General features: G+C 34.0%; 1 protein-coding gene across 6 annotated transcripts in view; it reads left to right on the top strand.

The window, feature by feature from the left end:
• The window catches only part of TASOR (transcription activation suppressor), a 46,736-nt gene that overhangs the window by 15,204 nt on the left and 7,087 nt on the right, over positions 1–24,445 (top strand). For 2 of the 6 annotated variants that reach the window (XM_019724209.2, XM_019724212.2), the window contains exons 8-18: positions 1,268–1,299; positions 1,991–2,096; positions 2,894–2,997; positions 3,075–3,178; positions 10,620–10,692; positions 10,779–10,850; positions 11,817–12,515; positions 15,865–16,271; positions 17,766–17,907; positions 19,153–19,212; positions 22,576–23,507. In XM_019724209.2, coding sequence (XP_019579768.2) covers positions 1,268–1,299; positions 1,991–2,096; positions 2,894–2,997; positions 3,075–3,178; positions 10,620–10,692; positions 10,779–10,850; positions 11,817–12,515; positions 15,865–16,271; positions 17,766–17,907; positions 19,153–19,212; positions 22,576–23,507 — 2,731 coding nt within the window. The remainder of the gene's footprint in view (positions 1–1,267; positions 1,300–1,990; positions 2,097–2,893; positions 2,998–3,074; positions 3,179–10,619; positions 10,693–10,778; positions 10,851–11,816; positions 12,516–15,864; positions 16,272–17,765; positions 17,908–19,152; positions 19,213–22,575; positions 23,508–24,445) is intronic. The other 4 variants (XM_019724210.2, XM_019724213.2, XM_019724211.2 and 1 more) reach the window with 2 other exon arrangements.

Below are 24,445 nucleotides of genomic sequence, written 5' to 3'. Positions count from 1 at the left end.
TTTTAGGACCTATCAGCTCCAAGTCAAGTAGTTGTTTCAATCTAGTTGCGGAGGGTACAGCTCATAGTGGCCCATGTGGAGATGTGGAGATCGAACTGGCAGCGTTGTTGTTAAGAGCACTGTGCTCCAACCAACTGACCTAACGGGCTCCCCCGGGTTTTTATTTTTAACCCCTAGCTATACTCTTAGTCTCTTTTTCCTCTTTATTCCATAGAACTTAAAACCATCATCAGCTGGTAAACTAGATACCGTATTTTGCTATGTATAATGTGCACTTTTTTGTCCACATTTGTGAGGGAAAAATAAGAATGTGCATTATATATACATGGGTAGTTCTAATTCCGTATCTATATAAATGTTTTTAATTCTTTTATTTATGCTTATGACTTAAAAGTGTAACTCTAGAAATCAATAACGATATCCGTATGCAAAATAATATTCTGGAATACAGTCATCGATTTTGTTGAACTTACGATGAACTTGCGATGATGAAGAGTTCTTGGCCTTCTATTATGCGTTAAATATTATAAATTTGTTATCGGTACATAAAATTGCTTGTACCTTGCATCTGTTCTGTGTTTTGTAATTGTTACATAAAATTTCTTGTGCCATAATATGTTAAAAAGTAAATGCCAAAATTCCTTTATAATAAAAAAACAAGTACCTAAATGTAAACAAATAAAAATTTGAATTAAATTAAAAGATTTTTTTCTCTGAAAGTTTGGGCCAAAATATGGGTGTGCATTATACACGGGAGCGCATTATACACAGCAAAATATGGTACTTTTGATTGTTGTCTATCTGCCTTATGAGATTATAAGCTCTATGAAGTCAGTGGCTTTGTTCGTCCCTTGTAATCCTGTTACCGGGAATGGTGCCTGGTAAATAATAGGAGCTTAGTAAGTATTGATTGAATGATGAATGAATATATTTAAATATATATTGAACCTATTTCTTCAACTCTTACCACCAAAATAAAGTAATTTAATGGACTCTATTCTCTCCTGGTGGATATTTTTTGGGAAAAACAGCTCCCTTAGTTTGGGACAAATAAGATAATTCAAGTCAAGGAAGTCTTTTCTCCAAAATAAAGAATAAAAAATTTGTAATAAATATTTGTAATAAATAATACGTTCTTTCTACTTGGATGATTTAATTCTATTGTATAATATGCCATTAAAAATAGCAGTTCTATCAAGGTCCTGAATGTTAACTTTCACGTTGATAGCAATCAGTAATGTTTTTCTTTTTAAAAATTTATTTGTAGATCTAACAGCTTTAATGCAGATAGAAACACAGGTAAGATTCTTATATTTCTTTCCTTTCATTTTCTAAGTTGAAAGAGTATGTACACGTAGTAAAAAATAAGTTAAATGCTTTTATTTTTATAATTAATGAGTCTGCAAAGTATGAAAAAGAGGGTGAGGCCACATTTTGATGTAGCATCAACATTTGGTCGTCCAAGCATAAAGTCTCCTTTGAGAAGCTGCTTCTGCTAGGACTAGATCAAAAAGTTTAAGCACTTTTGATTGATAAAGGTAAAAAATAAAACAAGTTTCACATCTCAGCTTTTTAAAAATATTAAATTCATCAGAGGTTTAGGTCAAATTTCTCCACAATGAAAAGAGATTAAATAGAAGATGTAAGACATTGTGTATATTTATGTAGTTAACTGGATTTAATATAGCCTGCTTTGGAGGAAATAAAAGGGTATTAACTGTGTTGTCTTTGCTCCTCAGCTTTCTGATATGAAGACATTTAGAAAATATACTTGTTATTCTATGCAGCTGGAATAATTTTGTAGGGGAAAAGATACTTTAAACAAAAATCCTAGTATATGAACTCTCCCGTAAATACAAACATCAAGTATTTTGTTTTTTTATTCCACAAAACCTGTTTCCAGATGTTTTCCCCCTTATTTCTAGTAAACATGTGTTTGCTTCTGAGCTGCCAAGAATTTTTTTGTTTGTTTGTTTTGTTTGTTTTTTAGATAAATTTAACTACACCTTGTGGAAAGGACAGCTTTTAAATAAAGGAAAGCTTTTGTGCTATATTTCTCTGAGGTCAGCCAATCGTGCTTTTTTGCCTATCAGACTGTAAGTATGTTACATTATAAGAAAGTAGCAATAAATGGCTGCTCATTATTCAGTTTATTTTGCTTTTTTCTTCTTATATTTAAGTTTTACTTTGGTACATAAGAGCTTAATACAAATATTGGTTTTTTTTTTTAGACGATTGATTTGATAACTTTGGAAACTTAATTGGTAAAATGAGCCCTCTGCTTTTCTATCTTGATTTGAGAATAGTCTAAAAAGTCGTATATATTTATGGCATGTAACTTTTTCTTAGTGAATTTAAATCTTTAAAGTGATTTTTAAAAGTTTTATCGTAGTTAGATATATTTTCCATTTAGCAGTTTGAAAATGACAGACTTAAAAGTTATCAGTTCTTTGTTGGAAACAGTGTTGATGTGAGTTAAATTAAAATTTATAGACTGTTTTCAGTCTTGTGCAACATGTTGGAATATAAAGGTGTAAAATGATCTTTTGGTACCACCACAGTAAACATTATGAGCCTTCATAAATGTTTGAAGATTAAACAGTATATACTTGAATTGTCTTTAATAAAATGACCTTATGCCCTTTGTGGTTAGTAATATTGGCATGTAGAATTAGTTTCTGCCTTAAAGTTGGAAGGTTGGTAGTATTGCCGGGCTGTCTCTACCTGTATATATATCCGGACTTTTCGTATCAAATCCTCTTTAAAGTACGATGTTAGTAAATATGCTGTTCTGTTTTCTAGCAAGATACTTTTGTGGGGGTGGGGAGAGAGATAACATTGCTATAGTTAAAAATACAGGTGAGGCAAATATGCTTTTTTAATTTTCTTTCAGTCCTGAGAAGTTAGATGTTGAAACAGTTATGAGTATTGATCATCTGAAACAGAAAATCCCTCCAGCACTGTTTTACAAGGACGCATACTTAGGTCCAAATGAAGGTAAAATAATTTAATTGTAGTAAAATAAGAAGCAGACTTGAATGTGAATATTTACTGTGTATTTTTTCTCATGTCAGTTTTGAAGAATGGAATGTATTGCAGCCTGTATGAAGTTGTAGAAAAGCCAAGAATTGGAAGTAACATGGAGAGTTTACTGCAAAAACTGGAGAAAGAAAAGCTTGTGAGTCAAATTTTAAATGTTCTTTATTCTCCCTTTAGGAACATGCATGTTAATATTTCAGTTTATTTCATTTTTTGCCTCTGAAAGTACCACATGGTTTCTGTCTTTGTCGCTCCCATTTAATTAATAGCGTTTTGCTATGGCCTTTGCTACTCTCCTTTTTAGCTATGACACTTAGACCTTCTAACAAACTGTCTTCCATTAAGTATCTTTGTTGATTTTGTGATTGTGACTGTGATAGTCAAAAAATGTTTATTGAATATTATTTTTTAATGCAGAGTATATAGTAGTTCAGTAAAGAATGAGACAAAGAGACTCTTCTCCTCAACTACACAGAGTGATAAATGGAGTTACTCAGATAGATGTGTTTTATTCTGTTTGAAGATTGAAGAAGGTGCTTTGTGCGGTTGAAGGAATAAGAACACTATAGTAGTTGGGGGGAAACTGGTAGAATGTGAGGCTGAGAAAGTGTGTAGGAGGATGTCCTGCAGCATGTAAAATAGCATCTTATTGTGATTTTAGCATAAATTTTCTGAAAAATGATGAGTTGATCATCCTTTTATAAATTGATATCTTTTAATGTTCATTTGCCTCTTTTTCCCTTTGAGTGGCTTATGTTTTCTTACTAATTTGAAGAGTTTTGTATGCGTGGGGTACTAATACTCAGCTATGTGTATGTACTATAGTGGTTTTTATTTGCATTTTCCTTTTTACTTTGTTCATGGTGTTTTTTGAAGAACAACTTTAATGTAGTTGAATTTATCTGTCTGAATATTAACACTTGTAAAGGAATCTTCCTTATTCAGATATTGCCCTGTATTTTCAGTGTGTTAGGATTTTGCCTTTGGCACTAAGTCTTTAAAAATATACTGTTTTGTTTTTCATGGTATAATATAGGAATCTAACTATTATTTCCCCAATGTGAGAAATAAGTTGTTCCTAAATCATTTACTGACTAGTCCATCCTTTCTACACTAAGAAGTCTTGATATCAGGTAGGGTAAATTTCACCGCTTTTTTCAGCTTTTTTAGGAATGTTTTGCTATTTGAGATTCAGCTTTTTTTTCAAAAAACTTTAGAATCAGCTTTTAGATCCCTGGTCCTCCCCCCCCCCCCCCCCACACACACACACACAAACCTTATTGGGATTTCTTTTATTGGAATTTGGAATTAAATCTGTACATCAAATTAGAGAGAATTAACATCTTTATGATACTGTCTTAATCATGAGCAAGATTATCTCTTTACTTCTTTCGGGTATTCTTTTAATAGCATGTCATAATTTTCTGGATATTGCTTATTTTTTGTTAGATTTATGTATCCCCAGGCATTTTATATTTTTTGATGCTATTGTAACAGTATTTTTCATTTCAGTACATTTTCTGTTGTGTATATAGAAATGTAATTGATATTTACATACTGGTTTTATGTCAGATCCATATGTGAAATTTGTTTATTTTGTAAATTCTTTGGGATTGGTATATAGATATCATTATCTTGGAACAACATTGTTTTGGTTTTTCCTCTTTAGTCTTGCTTTTATTTTTTATTTTTTATTTTTGTAACTGTGCAATGTAGGATCTGTAGTACGATGTTGAATAAAAGTGTAGACATTCTTCTTGATTTTCAAAAGAACACTTCTAACATTAACCATCAAGTAGGAAGTTTGCAGTAGGTTTTTCATAGATACCTTTATCAGTTTAAAATTTTTTCTTTTTTCTTTTTTTAACCTTGAGTGGGTTTTGAATTTAATGCACTCCCCTTTTGCACTTATCAAGAAGTTCCGTGGTGTATTAGTCAGGGTTTTCCACAGAAGATTTTACACACACACACACACACACACACACACACACACACGTGAGAGAGAGAGAGATATTATAAAGAATTGGCTCATATAATAACTTTATTACAAAGTTATGGAGGCTGGAAAGTCTCCAGATTTGCAGTTGGCAAGCTAGAGACCAAAGAGAGCTTACACAGGGTAGTTTCAGTCTGAGTCCAAGTGTCTGAGATCCAGGAGAGCTGATGTTTCAGTTTTAGTCCAAAGGCTGGGAGGATGGAGGGTTTGGGGCAGGATTGATGTCCCAGCTCAAAGGCAGGCAGGAGGGATTTCCTCTTAATCCAGGACCTTCAACTAATTAGATAAGATTCACCCACATTGGGGAGGTCAGTCTGCTTTACTCGGACTATCCACTTATGTGTTAAACACGTCCAGAAACACCCAGAGTAAAATTTGACCAAATTATCTGGATACCCTGTGGCCCAGTCAAGTTGATGCATAAAATTAACCATTACACATAGTATTTATCCTATAAATTTAAGATGAATTATATTTATCTGTTCCCAGTATTAAGTTATCCTTGTGTTGCTGGTTTAGAATACTCCCATCTCTTTTTAAAAAAATAAATGGTTTGGTCTATGAATGCTTTGTTTAAGAATTTTGTATCTGTGATGATGAGTGAAATCGAGCTGCGATTTTTCTTTTTCACATTGTCCTTGTTTACTTTTTGTATCAGTGTTATACTAGTTTCCCAGAGTTGAGTTAGGTAGTCTTTCCTCATTTTGCAATGGTTGGATGTATATAGGATTAGAATAATCTATTATTTGGATTTTGGGTGGCACTTAACTGCAAAACTATGCCTTTTGTTTATGGATGATTTTAAAATATTCAGTTTCTTTAATGGTTGGGTCCATTTGGATATATTATGGTTTTGTTTTTTAGGAACTTGTCCATTTATTCTGTTTTTTAATTTATTGGGATAGAATTGTTTATATAGTCTCTTTTTAATAGCTGCCCAGAGCATTTTTGCATGATAATATTTTCATTGTGCTTTCTTTTGTTAGCCACTAGAGATTTGTCTATTTTATTAGTTTTAAGAACGAAATTTGGTTGTATATTTGTTTTACTGTTTTGTTAATGTCAACTGTTTTATTAACTTTTACTTTTGGGGAGTTTATTTGGTTATTTCTGACTTCTTAAGTTGAAAAGGTGGTCAATGAATTTTGAGAGTTCTAAGTATTGCTTTAGTTACATTCCACTTTTTTTTTTTTTTTTTTTTTAGTTTCAGGTGCACAAGACAAAGCAAAACTTAGACGTTTATCATTTATATCCCTCACACTGTGTGAACCCCTCTCCCCCATCCACTACCCCTCTGACATCACACAGAGCCATTACATTTCCACTGTCTCTATTCCTAATGCTGTACTCCGCTTCCTGTAACCATATACATACAAATATATACATATACATATATATATATATATTTTTATATAAAATTATAGTTGGCTTTCAGTATTGTTCAGCTTCAGGTGTACTGTGCAGAGATCAGGCATCTACATCACCCCTGAGGTGGTCTCCCAAATGGGACACATGTCCAGCGGATACCCTACAAAATCTTTACATTATTGATTACGTTCCCCAAATTAATTTTCAAAATGCCGTGGCCATCTTGTGGTTACCGACTATTTTCTAAACCTCTCACCTTCCCCTTATCCCCACCCCCCCGTCCCTCTAGCAACCCTCAATTTTTCCTCTATGTCTCCAAAACTGTTTCTGATTAGTTCATTCACTTATTCTTTTCTTTAGATTCCGCATATAAGTGAGATCATGTGGTATTTGTCTTTCTCTGTCTGACTTATTTCACTTAACATAGTGTTCTCTAGGTCCATCCATGTTGTTGCAAATGGTAAGATTTCTTTCTTTATGGCTGCGTAATACTCCATTGTATAAATGTACCACCGTTTCTTAATCCAGTCATCTACCGATGGGCATTTCGGTTGTTTCCATGTCTTGGCTATTGTGTATAGTGCTGCAATAAACATAGGAGTGCATAAAGATTTTTGAATTGGAGTTTTGGATTTCTCCGGATAGATACCTAGGAGTGGGATTGCTGGATCATAAGGTAGTTACATTTTCAGATTTTTGAGATACCTCCATACTGTTTTCCATAGTGGCTGCACCAATCTGCATTCCCACCAACAGACATTCCACATGTTTTAATACGTAGTGTTTTCATTATTCAATTAAAAGCATTTTTTAGTTTCTATCAGGATTTTCACTTTGGCACATGATGTGGAGGTATGTTTTTAAATTTCCAAATTACGAGAATACTTCCTTTTGTTTTTCATAATTTAATTTCATTGTAATCAGAATAGGTGGTGATTGTTTGAAGTTATTGAGACTTGATTTAAAGCCTACTTTGTGGTCAAATTTGTACATGCCTCCTTTGTATTTGAGAAAAAGCATATTCTTTAAATGTTGGAACCTGGGTACACAATTCTGGGTTGACAACTATTTTCACTTAGCACTTTAATTATACTACAGTATCTTCTGTCTTTTATTAGCACTTTGATTATACTATAGTATCTTCTGTCTTTTATTTTTGTTGAGAAGTCAGCTCTTACTCTAATTATTGTTCCTTTGTAGATCCTCTTGTTTAGTTTTTCCTTTTGCTTTTTTAAACTTGGGTGTTTTATAGTTACATTAAATATATCTAGGTGTAGATTTCTTATTTATGCAGCTTGGTATATAGTCTCCTTTCAGATCTGTGGACTATATCTTCATTTCTGGAATATTAATCATTATCTCTCTTATTATACTTCATTTCTTTTAGACTAAGATTGAACCATCATGTGTCAGACCTTTTCATTCTGTTCTTCATGTTAACTTCTCTAGTGTTTTCCATCTACCTGTCTCTCTGCTGCATTCTGAGTAATTTCATCATAGCTATCTTCTAGTTTACAAATTCTGTGTCTAGTTATGTCTAATTTGGTGTTCAACCCATTCATTGAGTTTCTGATTTCACAGAGAATATTTTTGATTTCTAAAAGTTATATTTGATTTTTGAGATGTACCTCACCATTTTTTTAAACAGATTTTTGTTCATTCTTTCTGAGATACTTACTGAGTATCTATTATGTTCCAGGCACTATTCTAGGAGATAGAGGTTATATTCTGGTATTTCTTACTACTATTTTTATCAAAATAAGTTTCATCATTTTAGCCATTTTAAAGTGTATAATTCAGTGTGAGTTTTAGTAGATTCACAATGTTGTGCAACCATCACCACTATCTAATTCCAGAGTATTTTCATTACCCCAGAAAGAAACCTCATATCCTTTAAGCATTTACTCTTCATTCTTTCCTCCAGTCCTTGGCAACCACTAATCTCCTTCTGTCTTTATGGATTGATCTATTCTGAACATCTTATATAAGTGGAAGCATGCATTGTGAGGCCTTTAATGCCTGGCTGCTTTCTCTTAGCATAAGAATTTTAATGGTCATCCATATTGTAGCGTGTTTAAGTAATTCATTCTTTTTTTATGGCTGAGTAATATTTCATTGTATGGATAATGCCACATTTTGTCCATTCATCAGTTGTTTCCACTCTTTGGCTGTTAGAAATATTGCTGCTACGAACATTTGTATACTAATTTTTGTGTGAACATTTTTTCAATTCTGCCAGTTATTTTATTTCTTTAAACATTCATTTCATACCTATTGTTTTATGTATTGCATCTGATAATTCCAGTTTGAAGCTCTTGGGTGTTTGAATCTTTTGTTTCTGCTGAATCTCACTTAGGTAGCTTAACTCCTTTTAAGCTTGGTCATTTAAGATTGTGAGCTTAATATTGTATATTTTTAATGTATTTCTTGTATAAAATAATTTCCTGTGATGTTATTGAGAAATCAAAATAGTAGAATTAAGTAATAAAAATCCACAGACTGGGTTAAAACTATTTTCTGAGGGGGAAGGAAACAGTAAGGTGTAATAAATAGAGGCAGCAGGAGCATGGAGTTTGCAGGTGTTTCCTTTTCTAGAAGGCTAAAACTGTTTCTTTGAGCTAAAGCAACGTGTATTACTGTGAAGCCCTCTTTGTCTGCCCAAGGATTGTTTCTGGGTGTTGATTCCCTTTAGAAATGAGGCCCCTTAGAGGACAAGGGATTTTATAAAGGCTACTGAGCCAGTGGAATTTTAAAAACCTGGTATTTGGAGTGGGTGAGAATTTAAGAACATCTAATTGTTTCTCCTCAGTGACCACACAACATGAAAATTTTATTTGTGCTTCCCAACTTCCTGTTCTGAGAACTAGGAGCTGGGCAAAATGTTAAAAGGGATGTGATATATAAAACATTTTGGATAAAAGTATTTGAGTCTGAAACAAAATTTCAGGTACATTGTCCACCTTACTTTTGAGTGTTCAAACAATGTTTCTATTAAATGTAAATTGGTAGCACAGTCACTTTTTGGCCTTTAAACTATGGGTTCTTACACAGACTTTGTTTATTAGAATTATTTAGTAGGTATTTAAGTAGCATAAGTTTTCCTTCAGAACCCAAATACCCTTTTGTGTTTAACTGCCATGCTTAGTTTACCCTTTAATCCAAAAAAAAAAAAATTACTATGAACTGTTGCAGTAGCCCCTGAACTGAGTTTGAGTTCTTCACATTACTTTGTTTTCTTTCCCTCTCTTCACAGTGCTGTCAACACTTTTTTTTTTTTTTTTTTTTTGGAGGGGGTTTATATTCCAGTTCAAAAGGTATACTTTCCAGGGCACTCCTGGCTAGCCTAGAATTCTTGTCTTTTTATAATATAGACTAAGATCTTTCTTTCTAGACTTGTCTGACACATTTGTCCTAGTCTGTCCTTTTGCCAGTCGTAACTATTCTGATGCCTGCAGACTGTCCATCATATGATAACTCTGCCTTTGCTCATGATGGTACTTCTATTGAAATGTCCGTCCCACAACCTCGGGCTCTTGGCAAGGTACCCATCCTTCAGAATCCACCTCCAATACACTTTCAGTGTCTCTTCTGACCATAAACAAACTGCAGTTTTCCCCCTTCATGTTGCTTTGTAAGTCTTTTTGAGAAATTTTCTTCTTACCTAATTATTGATAGTTCCTGTGTTACTCTGTCCACCAAGTATAAACTTCTTGAGATCAAAGATCTTGTGTTGCCTGTCTATGAAGCTGTTTCTGGCAAGGCAAATTGCGTTACATGTGAAAGGTGTTCATTAAATATGTGAAGAATTAGATTATAACAACACATTTCATTTGAGATTAGCCTAAACTCTGTATTTCCAACATCCAGCATGTTACCTTCACAATTCACGTGTCTTTTGAATTGCTGAGGAAAATATTTGAAATCTTTGGTCTTTATATTTTAGCTTCAAAGAAACATCAACAACTTGGACAGTTAATTAGGGGAATTTTCTCTTTAAAGTTATGAAAACTAAGGAGTTTTTTATTTGATTAAAATTCTGTTAATTAGCAGAACTGGAAAGAGTTTTAACTAATTCAATATTTTTTAGTATCAATATTTTTCCTAAAGATGATCAAGAACTTTGTTTTCTTTATAATTAGTGGAAACTGCTGTGTGTCTGCCTTACAGTCAGTAATAATAAAGCAGATTCAACTTCTTCCCTCTTCCAAAAATGCAGGTTCTTGTTAAACCTTTGGGAGACCGAGGATACCTTTTTCTTCTTTCTCCTTATCAAATGGTTTCTCCATATGGTAAGTAATCTCTAATTTTTATAATTCTTTTTTAACTTGATACTTGAAATACATTGCTAATGAATTTGGCTTCTTATTATTTTTAGAACATCAAACTGTCAAGTCTCGAGTCCTACATGCTTTGTTTCTATTTCCAGAACCTAGAAGCATAGTTTCTTGTAAGTTTTTTGAATATCTAAATCCAGTTACTTATAGATAACCTATATTTTATTGAAAATTTCCAGGTAACTTACTAAATATTTTGTCTTTCTTACATCATGGGGGTATTACAATACTGAGGGTATTAAAAGGTATTAACAATATAAAACAAATTATATAACTTGATTTTTTTTTTTAAACTATGAAAAATTATTTAGGTTTTAATCAGTGTTTTCACTAAATGTTGGTTGTAATTGTTACAGTACTATAGCTTCATTTTTCAGGGTTTTATATTATATTTTTTAGCTTGGTTCATGTTTGCATTCAAATTTTAGCAATTATAAAAGCATCATGTGCTAGGTTAAATATTAGGCCATTCAAAATTAATAAGAATTTTTTACATTGATGTTAGAGAAAATTTGCTATTCACCATTTCTAAGAACTAACTGTAATGCTGTATTAATAAATAGTTCCCACCTAATAGGTTTCACTGTTAGATTGAGATTCTTAATGGTAGACACTCAGTGCCTGCATATATCTCTTTATGGGGATAGAGAATTCATGTGAATTTAAAGTTGTAATAGGAAGGAGTGACATTGCTATCATTTGCAGGATTGTCTTACTAGGAGCCTCAAATCTTGTCCTGCTTCTTTATTTCTCCTTACATTTTTCTTGCCACGAGTTGAAAGGCCTAGGGACAATAAGAAATGAAGATCTTTAATGAGTGGGTATTTTTCCTCTAAAAATATGTTCTGTAATTTCCTTTGTTTCAGTTTCTTATTGGCTCATTTTAATTTTAGATGCTTGGACTTAGAAGCATGCTATTCATATATTTCTATATTACATGTATGTATTAGGGTATACACTAGTTTGGTTCACCATTAATGTATGAATGTTGTTACATTTCTTTGACAATATGTAGATCTGTATTTCATTAGTTTCTTAATTGCTAACATGGTTTATTATTTTTGTTCTTTTGTTTGCAGCACAAAAATGTTCAACCAATGCAGCACCACAGGAGAGACATGAGAACATGCCAGATATATTAAAAATAACTCAGTTTTTACAGTTTGCTTTGATTCAGTGTCGAAAGGAATTCAAAAGTATAAATACTATAAATTTTCATTCTGTTGTTGAAAAGTATGTAAATGAATTTTTTAAGCGAGGTTTTGGTTCAGGTAAACGAGAGTTTATTATGTTTCCATATGCTTCACGATTAGATGATAAAAAATTCTTATACCCAGCTCCAAAAAATAAGTCCCATATTGATGATTGTTTGCATACCTATATTTTTCGGCCTGAAATGTATCAGTTATCTATTTGTAAATTAAAAGAGCTGTTCGAAGACAATAGAAAACTTCATCATTTCAGTCAGCTTTCAGATTATGAAGGCCAAGAAGAAATGAATGGTACAAAAAGGAAATTTGGAAAACGAAATAACTCAAGATGTGAGACTATTAAACCTGGAAAGCAGAAGTCATCTCACTCTTTGGATTATGATAAAGATAGACTCAAAGAATTGATTGATTTAATTCAGTGTAGGAAAAAAAATGTGGGTGGGGACTCAGATACAGAAGATATGAGAAGCAAAACTGTCTTGAAGAGGAAGCTTGAGGATCTACCTGAAAATATGAGAAAGCTCGCCAAAACCACTAATTTATCTGAAAATTTCCATCTGTATGAAGGTAAAATAGCAGATTGCTCTTATATAGTATAAAAATAACAACCAAAAATATAGTAAAGTAGTTCTTTCCTTTCTTCTAGTATGGGAGTGTGCAAATTACAACCTAAAAGCCAATCCAGCCTGTTCCCTGTGTTTGTAAAGAAAGTTGTATTGGAATACAGCCATGCCTATTCATTTATATGTGTATATATAGCTGCTTTCACACTGGAACGCAGATTTGGGACAGAGACCCTGAGGCCCACAAAGCCTAAAATACCATCTGGTCCTTTACAGAAAATATTTGCCAAATTCATACCCTTGCACTTCAGATTTCTGAATTGTATAGCTTAGGTTAATGTCAGAAAATAAAGTATGCTCAGCTTTTACCCTACTAATTGAATCTCCTATCCTTTTATATTCCTTTAATTTTATAATTGGAAAAAAACAACATAGAATATTGTGGGGTTCTTTTTAGTATGTTGCTTAATGAAAGGAACCTACTGAGCTTTAAAATAAAATTTCTTAGATGTGTACACATACTTTTTTCTACTTTAGGAGTCAAGTAATATGTTTGGCTTTTTCTTTTTTTCTATTTTTCTTTGCTTTTTTGTTTTAATTGAAGAAAAATCAGAGACCCACCTCCCTTAAGTGTGTGTGTTTCAATATTGCAAATAATTTAAACTGTTTTTTTCATCTAGAGTTTTAAGATCTTCACACTGCTAGTCCATAAGCATGAAATATGTTCCTTTGCATTCAGGGACCTTTGATATAACAAGCTATGTTTTGTGCCTCTGCTGCTGTTCTATTGACTATGGCAGATCTTAAATACTTTAAGAACATGTGGCTAGTGGTTGCCATATTAGATAGTGCAGAAAGTTTAAATTAATTGAAATGAAATAAAAATTAATTTCTTGTATTATACCAGCTACACCACTGTATTGAACAGCACAGATAGAGAACATTTGCATCATTGCAGAAAGTATTTGACAGTGCTGTTCTTTTTAATAACTTTCAGTTTTTTTCTTTTTCTTTCCAACGTTTTCATCCTTGTCTGTGGTCTTCATCTCTTGGATGGCCTTGTTGTCTTCCGTCACTCATTTTAGTATCATGTTGCTCTCAATATTGCTTTGCTTATTTGCTACCAATCTCAGCTTCTGTATTCATTTTTCAAGGCTTTGTTATAGATTGGCTACATCCAGCCTAGTTAGCCATGTTTCCCACTCTTCCTTCACATACTCCTTGGTTAAGGATCATCTCTATCTCAAAATATGTCATGAATTACCCTTTATTTTCTTTTTTCTTGAAGCATCAAACCTCATACATTTTTAGTTCAGATCCCTCCATAGCTTTCTGGCTGTTCTATTCCTTGGTGGTTTTCATTTCCTTTAGCTTATGCTGGATTTCTGCTCTGTGCTGAACCTGTTGACATTTACTGATCCATACTGTCATACAGTTGACTGTGTGCCTTGAGAGTTAAGAACTTACTATGTGTTAAGTCCTTTACATACCGGGGGTGCCAAAAAAATGTGTACAAGTGGACACTTTGGTCAACGTTGTTCAAGCAGTAGTTCGCCGTAATCAGAAGTGTCTGGACGCTGATGGTAACCACTTCGAGCACCTCTTGTAATTGCAGAGGTCAAACGTGACTTGTATTCATCTTTTGATATTGGTATATATTGAGTATTACAATTTTAGTAGTTTTTTCCTTTCTTAAAATGTGTATACATTTTTTTTGGCACCCTCTGTATATGGACTCATTTCATTCTTGAGTGCTAGACATTATCCTTATCTCATAAGTTAAATAACTTTAGATAAAGTTTCTAGTTCACTAATCCATGATTGAACTCAATTCTGATTCCAAAACATTGTTCTTAAACTTGGCTGTATTTCCTAGCACTGAGCACATAATAGGCAAGATACTTAAATTTTGGTGCCATTTTAGCTGACAATTAGACTAATTTTGTACATGTGAAAAAATATTTGTGGGTAAAAATCAGCCTTCACCAATAACTAAAGTGATGGGGAAACCATTCTAATTATAATAGACCAAAGGAGAAATAGGGCAGGGGAGAAGAGGTATATAGGTTAAACTAGAACTAGTGATGATCCGATTTCTAATGTTCCTCACTCATGTTTGTTTCTAGTAATTTTGCACACTTTATTTCTGATTTCTAAAAGTAGAGATTTAAGGGTTGGATTCTAACTTCTAAAATACCCTGATCTTGAGTTGGTGGTGAACCTACTCATTTTATATGATGTTACCTCCTGTCCTCCCTACCTCCTTTAACATCACATTTTTTGAGATATGACATATACAATGTACCCATTTTAAGTGCCGTCTGATTCTGGTGAGTTTTGATGGCTATGTTACCACCACTCCAATATATAGAACATTGTCATTACCCCCAAAAGTTGCCTTGTACTCCTTTGTAGTTAGTCTCACCCCACTACTGATGTGTTTTCTGTCTGCATTAGTTTCGTCTGCTCTATAATTACATGTAATTAGAATCGTACAGTATTCTGTTGCTTTTTTGTTTTGTTTTCTGCTGTGGTCCATTATATCCTACCTAGATTGGAAATCCTGACTTTACCCACCTTCAGCATTAAAGCACATGACTTTCTGACTGTCTACTCCCCTTTGCAAGTTTTTAAATATGTTATTGTGCAGATTATCCAGATTTATACTTGTTTGGAGCCATGTGTTAATATGTTTTCCCTTATAGTGCTTTCTATTCTTAATGCAAGTTTAGTGTAGATTTATTCAGGATGGTTTTGTTAGCTCTAAAATCCAAGCTTTGTTACGAATTTAAGTAATCTAGTCATTTGAGATAAGTCTTAGATAATAACAAGTTCAGTATTTTAAGGACTAAATGTAATAGAAATAAAGGAGGTAGAAATCAAATTAAGTCATTCTTCTTTACTTTTTAGTAGATTTTAGCATAGTCTGCAGATCCTCCTAACATTTTGTGAAATGGCAAGTGCAGATATTTTATCTCTTGTCAAGCACCTGGTTGACTTTGGGATTTTGGTGGTAGATTTTAAGGTAAACAGTATGGTTATTAATATATATATTACCCATGTCAATATGCAATATATATGTTATCAACTTGATGCTTGAGCTCATTTCTCCATTAATAGATTTTTCAAATTATGTAAGTTTTCATTTAATAGGAATTTTGACCTATGTGCAAAATTTTAGAACCAGTCATATTTGTAAAGGATAGATGTAAAATCTAAGCCAGTGGTTTGATTGAGTTCCTGCCCATAAATAACTTATAATTAATTTTTAGGTATATTTTATTTTTTTATTTTTATGCTAGCCTTCCAAACTTAACTTTAAGGCATGACTTTTCTTTCTCTTTTCCCTTCAGAGTCCCCACAGCCTGTTGGCTCACTTGGGCACGATGCTGACTTGAGGCAGCAGCAGCAGGATTCCTCTAACTCTGGTGTTGCTGACATCCACAGGCTGTTCAATTGGCTGTCAGAAACACTGGCAAATGCTCGCCATTCTGATGCGTCCCTGACAGACACAGTCAACAAAGCCTTAGGGTTGAGCACTGATGATGCCTATGAAGAGCTGAGGCAAAAGCACGAATATGAGTTGAATTCTAACCTGGATAAGAAAGACTATGAGCAGCCTACTTGTGCAAAAATTGAAAATGTACATTGTAAGGGTACTCAGAGCCCATTGCTAGAAGTTGATACATCATCATTAAAGTATCCTGTTGCTGTTTCTACCAGTGAAGTAGGCACTGACCATAAACTACATTTGAAAGAAGTAAGCATGTGTCTTTTTTTTTTTTAACTTCTATTTATTTAAGTGTGTTTTTCCAGGACCCATCAACTCCAAGTCACATAGTTGTTTCAATCTATTTGTGGAGGCCCAGCTCACAGTGGCCCATGTAGCGATTGAACCGGCAACCTTGTTGTTAACAGCACTGTGCTCCAACCAACTGAGCTAACTGGCTGCCCCCAGCATGTGTCTTTTGATTATCTTGTTTGCTTTTGTGAATATATGTGTGAAAGAGAATGTAGGTATGCTTCAATGAGTTTTTTCCCCTTTCAGAAAGAAATAAAATACACATTTCAATAAAAGTGTCCAGGATAATATTTCTAAGTTATTCCTTGTTACAAAGAGACAAGTACAGAAGTGGTGGTTTTCCTTCCTGTTTATAGGGTTACATCTAGTCAAAGATTTACCTGTTGTCATGAAGTTAAGGCTGGACAGTCTGTTTGTCAGAAATGGCTATTGGGAGTTAATTCCATATCGTTTCACAATAAAATTGAATCCTCAAAGCATTGCCTTTCTGCTGGTCGTACTAGAATCCCAGATGCAGTGACTAAAGTCAGTGCACCAGTGTTACAAGGTTATTAGGTATTAGGTGCAAAAGTAATTGCGGTTTTTGCAATTATTTTCAACCTTTTAAACTGCAGTTACTTTTGCACCAACCTAATACTTTGTATTTCTCATGCAGATAGGAGTGGAAAACAGTGGCCTTTAGAATTACCTCTGAAGTGACACTCAGTCTTGCTTCACAGGGATCCAGTTTATGATATGTACTTAGAGTACTGCTCTCTAGCTGAGAAGTAGCCTTATTTTCTCCCAAGAAGTAGCTGCATCACTGGGGACCAATACCAAACTGGCACAATATTCCTAAGGGTTTATTTCTAACTTACTCTTTCCTTCATTTTTTTTCTGCTCCGCCTTTGAATAAAAGTCATGGATATCCCCAGTCTTTGTGCATATAGTTTTGGGATACTTGTTTTAGGGGCAATATGAGGGAAGGAAGCTCACTTGGGGAGGTGTATAAATTAGGCACTGACAAACTAACCTATGTTAACATTTCCTAATGTATTTAATACTCTAAATTGGGTTAATGGGGGCATAGGTCAAACCCAGCCCATTGCCTATTTTTGTAACAAGTTTTACTGGAACACGGCCATGCCCATTTGCTTAGGTATTGCCTATGGCTGCTTTTGCGCTACAATGGCAGAGCTGACTATCTGACTATGTCGTCCACAAAGCATAAAATATTTGGCGCTTTACTGAAAAAATTTACCCATCTCTGCTCTTAAATCAACATCAAATTATGTTTTGAAGGAAAACATGTTTTAATTTGAGGCTTGAGTATTATAACTTCACCAAGTTGATTTGACTAATTTATAATGTTTAGATTGAAGCTTATGAATTTGCTGTGAAAAATTAGTTCTTTATTTTTTATTTTAAAATTAATTGAAAAGAAAGCTATTGAATATGTACTCTAATTTTTAGGATCCAAATTTAATTAGCATGAACAATTTTGAAGATTGCAGTTTGTGTCCCACCGTTCCCGTTGAACATGGATTTCGTAGACAATCCAAGTCAAATGATGTTGAAGAGACTGAAATACATTGGAAACTGATTCCAATTACAGGTAAGAACAAGTGTACTGGAGATTAGGTTTGCATGATTTTACTTAGGAACCAAGTTCCTGAAGGGTTTCTTTCATCTTTCTAAATTCCACTCTTGGGTCATTAGGTGCTGTCTTACTTGGCTCTGACATCTTCAGTGTCTTATTTTGAACAGTGTAAGGTTCATCATTGCTTGGTCAGCATCAGCAAGTATCTGCAAAAAAGCCTATTAAAAAATAGAGATTTAAAACACTTATTCTCCCCATGGACTTTACCATGCAAACTTCCAAATAAAAGTTGTTGGCAGAAATTGAGTTTCTAAAAAGGTGAGGTAACTGTGGAGATGAAATGATGGTCTTGGGGCAGCCAATAAATGCTGTCTTCTCAAATTATTATAGTAAGCTTCACTATAACAAGCTATCATCAAAGAAGTAGTCATGTTGAGGTCCATCTGTTTGAAAGAAATTTGATTTTTTAATATTGGATTATCTTAGAGAAATTGGATCATTGTGGAGAATGTCCTGAAATGATCAAATGCAAATATCCTAGAAAGCTTATTGACCCATGAGATAAGAACAGTTCAGCCAATTTTGAAAGATTTTACAGTATTGTAATTTCTCTTTGCAAACACATATACACACACATATATACATACTCTTAATATTAGTCTTTGTTAGCTAAGCATTTTTGGAAATATCTTCAGGGCACTTTTTTCTATTCCTAGACCTATTTAACCTTTAAAAAGAAAAAAGAACCAAAGAACTTTTTGCTAAAAAGTAGACTGGCATGTGACCTAGAAGCTTTGAGACCTCCAAGGACTATGAGAAGAATTTCTAGAACTTTGATGAATTTCCATAGGCTTCAACACCATTCTCTACTTAGTACCTTACCAGACAGGGCAAGAGGCCTAGATGTTACGGTAGAGAGGCAACTGATTCTCACTTAGGAGCTGGAGATGTCCACTTGAGTGGGAGAAACAGAATAAGGATGTAGTGCGTGTAAGATGATTAGCCTAACCATCCCTCATTTAGACACCTTCATAGTTGCTGTTTAGAGCCATTTGAAAGCACAACATCTAGGTGTTGATATTTCATCATCACCTGCATGGAAAGGAGAACAACTTCCCATTTCTGAATGACCCTTCAGGATTATTTTAGGCAAAAAGAGGAATACCTGGATTTGTTAGCATTTGGTTGTCTAAAAGGTGCTTAATAGGTATCACCAATATCTGAAGAAAGTCTACAAATCTAATGGATGCTTTCCCTCAGGAGGGAATGCAAGAAGCCCAGAAGACCAGCTGAGGAAACATGGTGAGAAACAAACACCAGGTGAGAAGGCTCGCTTTGCTTTTCCTCCCAGTGTACCCTTCTTCAGAATTGATGCTTACAGTTCTGGTCTTCCATTAATAGGGTATCAATTTAAGTTCTGTTGATTACAGAAAATTTGGACAATATCATATTTGTATTTAAGTTATTAATTGATTTGTATCAAATATTCTTTTACAAAGAATGTTTCAAAGTAGCTGCTGTGTATTCATAGAGATTACGTTTTCTAAACCCACAGTAAATTCTATGAGATGTGACTTGGGAAGACCTGGATATTTTTCATAATCCATTTCTGCAGGATATTCTATGAGAAGCTGTCTTCTAGTTTCTTTTAAACTTAAAAAATAAGAGGAGGTGAGGTCATTTACCTTTTAGGTACATTATTCCTAATCTTGAGTTTTATTACCCAATTCTTCTAATTGTAAAGCTAATTTCTGCCGATAATTTAAATCGGAAATTAGGAAACGCTCAGATTCCAGAAACATTTATGGATAGTAATGATTAGCTAGTTGCACTGGATGCCTAAAAGAGTCTTTTGTCTGATCTCAATCAATTCAACATCCCTATGTGGTCATAGGCATTTTCTTGCTTTAGAGTTTGGTGGTGGGTGTTTATTCCCATTTTGTTGATCTTCAAATCTTAGGTGTTTAGTTTCTTTTGTTTTGTTTTTTTGTTTTGTGTTTTTTTTTGGAAGAGCTAACTGACTTTAATTTTAGTAGGTCTTTGCAGTTGGTTATTCCTCTCTTGGTAATTGTAAGAAAGACTATTAAAGATTTTCTTGAAGAAAATATGTATCCTCGGAAAAGATGATTTAAAAATAAAAAACAGAACAGATATGTCGTGGATGTAAAAGTGCACAAATCTTGAGTATACTGCTCGATGAATTTTTACATACATGTTCCCTTCTGTGACCCTGCCCAAACAATACATAGAGCACTTCTGGCATCTGAGGTTTAATTCTGTGTCTTCCTAGTTGGTACTCCCCCTGCCATCAGTAGTAACCACTAAATGTGACTTATTTCACCTTAAGATAAATGGAACGTACACGTCCTCTTGATTTTGGCTCTTTTACTTAACGTTTATATCTGGGATTCACCTACATTTTGTGTCTATCAGTAATTCTATCAGCATCTGCAGTCCTCTTATTTGGGATACCATCTTCCATTTTGTGATTGAAAGTATAAATATGTGAATGATGCTGCCTTTAGAGAACTCACTGCCCCCTTTGCACTTAAAAGTCAAAATACTGTAATGCTTGAACTACAGTAACTAGAAAACGTGCATTATTACGGATATTGACATGTGTTTCTTTTAAATCATTTATTGATGACATTTTAAAAATAAAATTGTCGATCTATTAAAATTATATAGGGGAAATTTGTGGAAGGTAAAATTAGGTGGTGATCATTTGCATTTTAAAAATGGATTTGGTCTAGAGTTTTTTAATGTGGCGAATTCCCCATGTGGATTGAAGTTATATTTCATCTTTAAAAAGTCCCTTTATCCATAGCCCTTCAGGAATAAGATTATTGTTCTGAACTATAGCTATAAATTTTGGGAACAAGTATTTCGTTTAAAATAATAAATGACTCAGAAGTTTTTAAATTACAGGTGGTCCTCCAGTCCATTTGCTTTACGAGATAAATATTTTTTATTTAGACAAATCAGACATTTGATATGGTACATAATTCAAGAAGTACAAAAATACTTCAAAAAGTAAGTCTTCCACTAGCCCAAACATTTTATATGTGTACTAAACCCCATATTGCAGATTTAAGGACAGTCACTATTCCTGAGTAATTTATGGAACTTGAATTTTCTGATTGATCAGTTTCATACAGTTGTACTTCTTACCTTGGTACATTGGATATTTGCTCTCCTCTTCTCCCACCTACAGACCTGCTATGGTCTTCTTATCCTGCTGACTGATGTCTTTGCAGTAGTTAATGGTTACAGTGGTTCGTGGTAACCACTGGGGTTGGTAGAGAAATGTCACAAGTGATCACAAGCTGACTGCTGTTGAGGCTGTTTAACCCTTTAGAAAAGTGTAATTGTGGGGAAAATAAAAAATGAATTTTGTGTAGAGCGGGCATGCTACTACACCTGGGTGAATAGCAAATTCACTATATCTTTAATGTACTGTAGTTTTGAGAACTAACGTCTTTCCCCAAAAATAAGACCTAGCTGGACAATCAGCTCTAACGCATCTTGGAGCAAAAATTAATATAAGACCCTGTATTATATATTGTATTAATTATTATTATATTATATATAAGACCGGGTCTTATATTAAAATAAGACGGGGTCTTCTGTTAATTTTTGCTCCAAAAGACGCATTAGAGCTGATTGTCCGGCTAGGTCTTATTTTCGGGGGAACACGGTACTAGAAAAACAATTTGTTAGAGAATGTTGGCTAAGATTTAAGAAAAATTAGTAATTTTTTAAAGGATAAAATTGTATAATGTGGATCTTCTAGGTAAAGATGAATTTTTTCTTTTCCTAAAAAACAATATTACTATAAATTGTTAAACTTACTTTCCCCTTGTTTTTTGAAAAGAGATTTAGGGTACCAGTTTTGAAATATAGTTTCAAAAGCATATTGTGATTGAATTTAGGATTTGTGGGGGGAGTTATGATCTTATGGTTGGAGCTAGTTGTCACGAGTCAAAATTAAATAGTTCTATTAGTATCAACTACCTGAACGATCTCTTCATCTCAAATGAGGTATTAGGTATTGTGATTTCCCTTGGAATTATTTTGAAACAAATAAAAAATAATTATGAAAGCACTATTAAAAGTGTTACTGTTAATACAGTTATGAAAATTGTTCTCTTCCTATATTATTGAGCCTTTTTCCCCTGATAAATTAAAGTTCCTAACATTGTAGGAAATCCACTGAGCAACCCCATATGTGAGAGTAAATCTGAAAACAGATAAAATTAATTTCCCTATATCCTGAATATAACTCTTAACTTGGCAGTTATTCCCACAGCATTTCAGTTTGGCATTCTTTCATTTGCCTTACACTCAATTTCATATTAAGACGGTATTACTATGGTAGACATTACTTCGCAGAGAATGTAGGGGGTGAGCAAGTTGTTACAACTGACCATCCTGATTGAAACATGTCTATTAAAATCAAATCTACAGAAAGGTAGGGAAGCAGAAATAAGCAAATCACTTAATTTGGGTTGATGACAAATTGGCCCTTGTTCACATCATTATTCGAGATTTTTATTCTACTTTCCAATGCATATAATTAGTTATAAATTTTTCCTGACATTTTTTTCTCATTTATGAGTTTGTTTTTTCAGATGTTATTTATTTTTTGAATTGCTCTTGTAATAATGAACTCTTCCTATGTAGGTATGAAATCACCAGAAGAACAACTGGTGTATCTGCCACCGCAGGAGGCCTTTCCTAACGACCCCCGGGTAATAAGTAGACAGAGAAGTTCTGATTACCAGTTTCCATCCTCTCCATTTACAGACACACTAAAGGGCACCACTGAGGATGACGTGTTGACAGGTCAGGTGATGACAGTGGAAGAGCAGTGTGTGCCAGCAGCAGAGCCGCCTGCAGTGAGCGAAACCACAGAGAGGACAGTGTTAGGAGAATACAGTCTCTTTTCTAGGAAGATAGAAGAGATTTTGAAGCAAAAGAATGTTTCATATGTCAGTAGAATTTCCACACCTATCTTTTCAACACAAGAGAAGATGAAACGGCTTTCTGAGTTCATATATTCCAAGACTTCCAAAGCTGGCATACAGGAGTTTGTAGATGGCTTGCATGAGAAGCTAAATACTATTATTATCAAAGCATCAGCCAAGGGAGGGAGTTTGCCACCAGTCAGTCCTAATGATTCTGGTACTAAGATAGCATTGAATCCTCTGAGAAGACATGTCATACCAGTTTCCTCAAGTGACTTCAACAGTAAACACCTTGAACCACTTTGTAGTGATACTTTGAAAGACACCAACTCTCATGAGCAGCATTCCTCTTCAGCTTTGGCTTTAACTGAAGTAGAAGTGAGCCAGCCACACCGTGCCACAGAGCTAATGGTGACTTCTGATCATACTGTACCTGGTGATACTGCTCAGGAACCAGTAGAAAAAGAAACAACAAAATCACCCAGTGATGTGACCATTTCTGCCCAACCAGCTCTTTCAAATTTTATAAGCAAGTTAGAACCTGAAGTATTTAACAGTTTGGTTAAAATCATGAAAGATGTCCAGAAAAATACTGTGAAATTTTATATTCATGAAGGAGAAGAGAGTGTGCTCTGTAAAGAAATAAAGGTAACTAAATGAGAAGATGGTAGTAATGTGTATAAACTTGTCTTGTTGGGTCTGACCTCTATAAAAAGGAAATTTTTTTTTCAAATGTTGGCCATATGTTTTCATAATATAATGCAGAGTGGAACAAAAGACTAGTAAGTTCAACTAAATTGAAAACCTGTGATCTAAGTATGTTAGAATTTAGAATCTTGTTTTACAGTGTTATTTTAAAGACCATTGTATACTGCAAATACCTTTAACTATTGATTCAAAGATTTAAAATGTTTCGTACTTGTGTTTTCAGGGAGGGAAAGAGAGAGAGGGTTAAAAGGAAGTTGTCAGTGTTTACCTCCTGTGGGGTTTATCAATCAAATAGAAAAATAAACTGCCCAGGTATGACCTAATGATATCTTGATACCCTGGTCATATCAAGGTTCCCTACAGCCCATTATTGGTCAAAGTATATGGTGATCCTGAAAGACTCCCCGATCATGAAAGATTCCTCACTGCAAGGTACATTTTTTCCTACTGAAGCTACAGAGTATACAAGCGTTTCAGGTATTTGGTTTAAAAAAATACACATATGTATTGGTGTGTGTGTTTTTGTGTGTAAAATTTGTAACAATCAGTATGTAAATTATAACATTGGAATAATTCTATCAGTTTACTATTAACCAATTAGTATTCACTAAACTATAGGCTTTTAATTCCTTAAAGGAATGCCTTAGGTTTTAAAATAAATGCCTGATCCCATTTATGGAATTTACTTACCATGATGAGTTTCTGACTGTTTTGTTAAAGGAAGCAGAGGAGACTGTAAGTAAGTGGTTTATAAGCTCAGAGTGGCCTAGCAACTCCATGCAGCGGGCATGTCCTGCGCCTTTGTCAATTTGGGGATCTCTTTGATCTTAATGTGGTGTGCCCAGGAGAACATGAAGGAGGTGGCAGAGTGCTCAATG

The sequence above is a fragment of the Rhinolophus sinicus genome, linkage group LG10, assembly GCF_036562045.2.
Source record: "Rhinolophus sinicus isolate RSC01 linkage group LG10, ASM3656204v1, whole genome shotgun sequence".
Taxonomy (NCBI): domain Eukaryota; kingdom Metazoa; phylum Chordata; class Mammalia; order Chiroptera; family Rhinolophidae; genus Rhinolophus; species Rhinolophus sinicus.
This window is presented reverse-complemented; position numbering and strand designations above follow the sequence as displayed.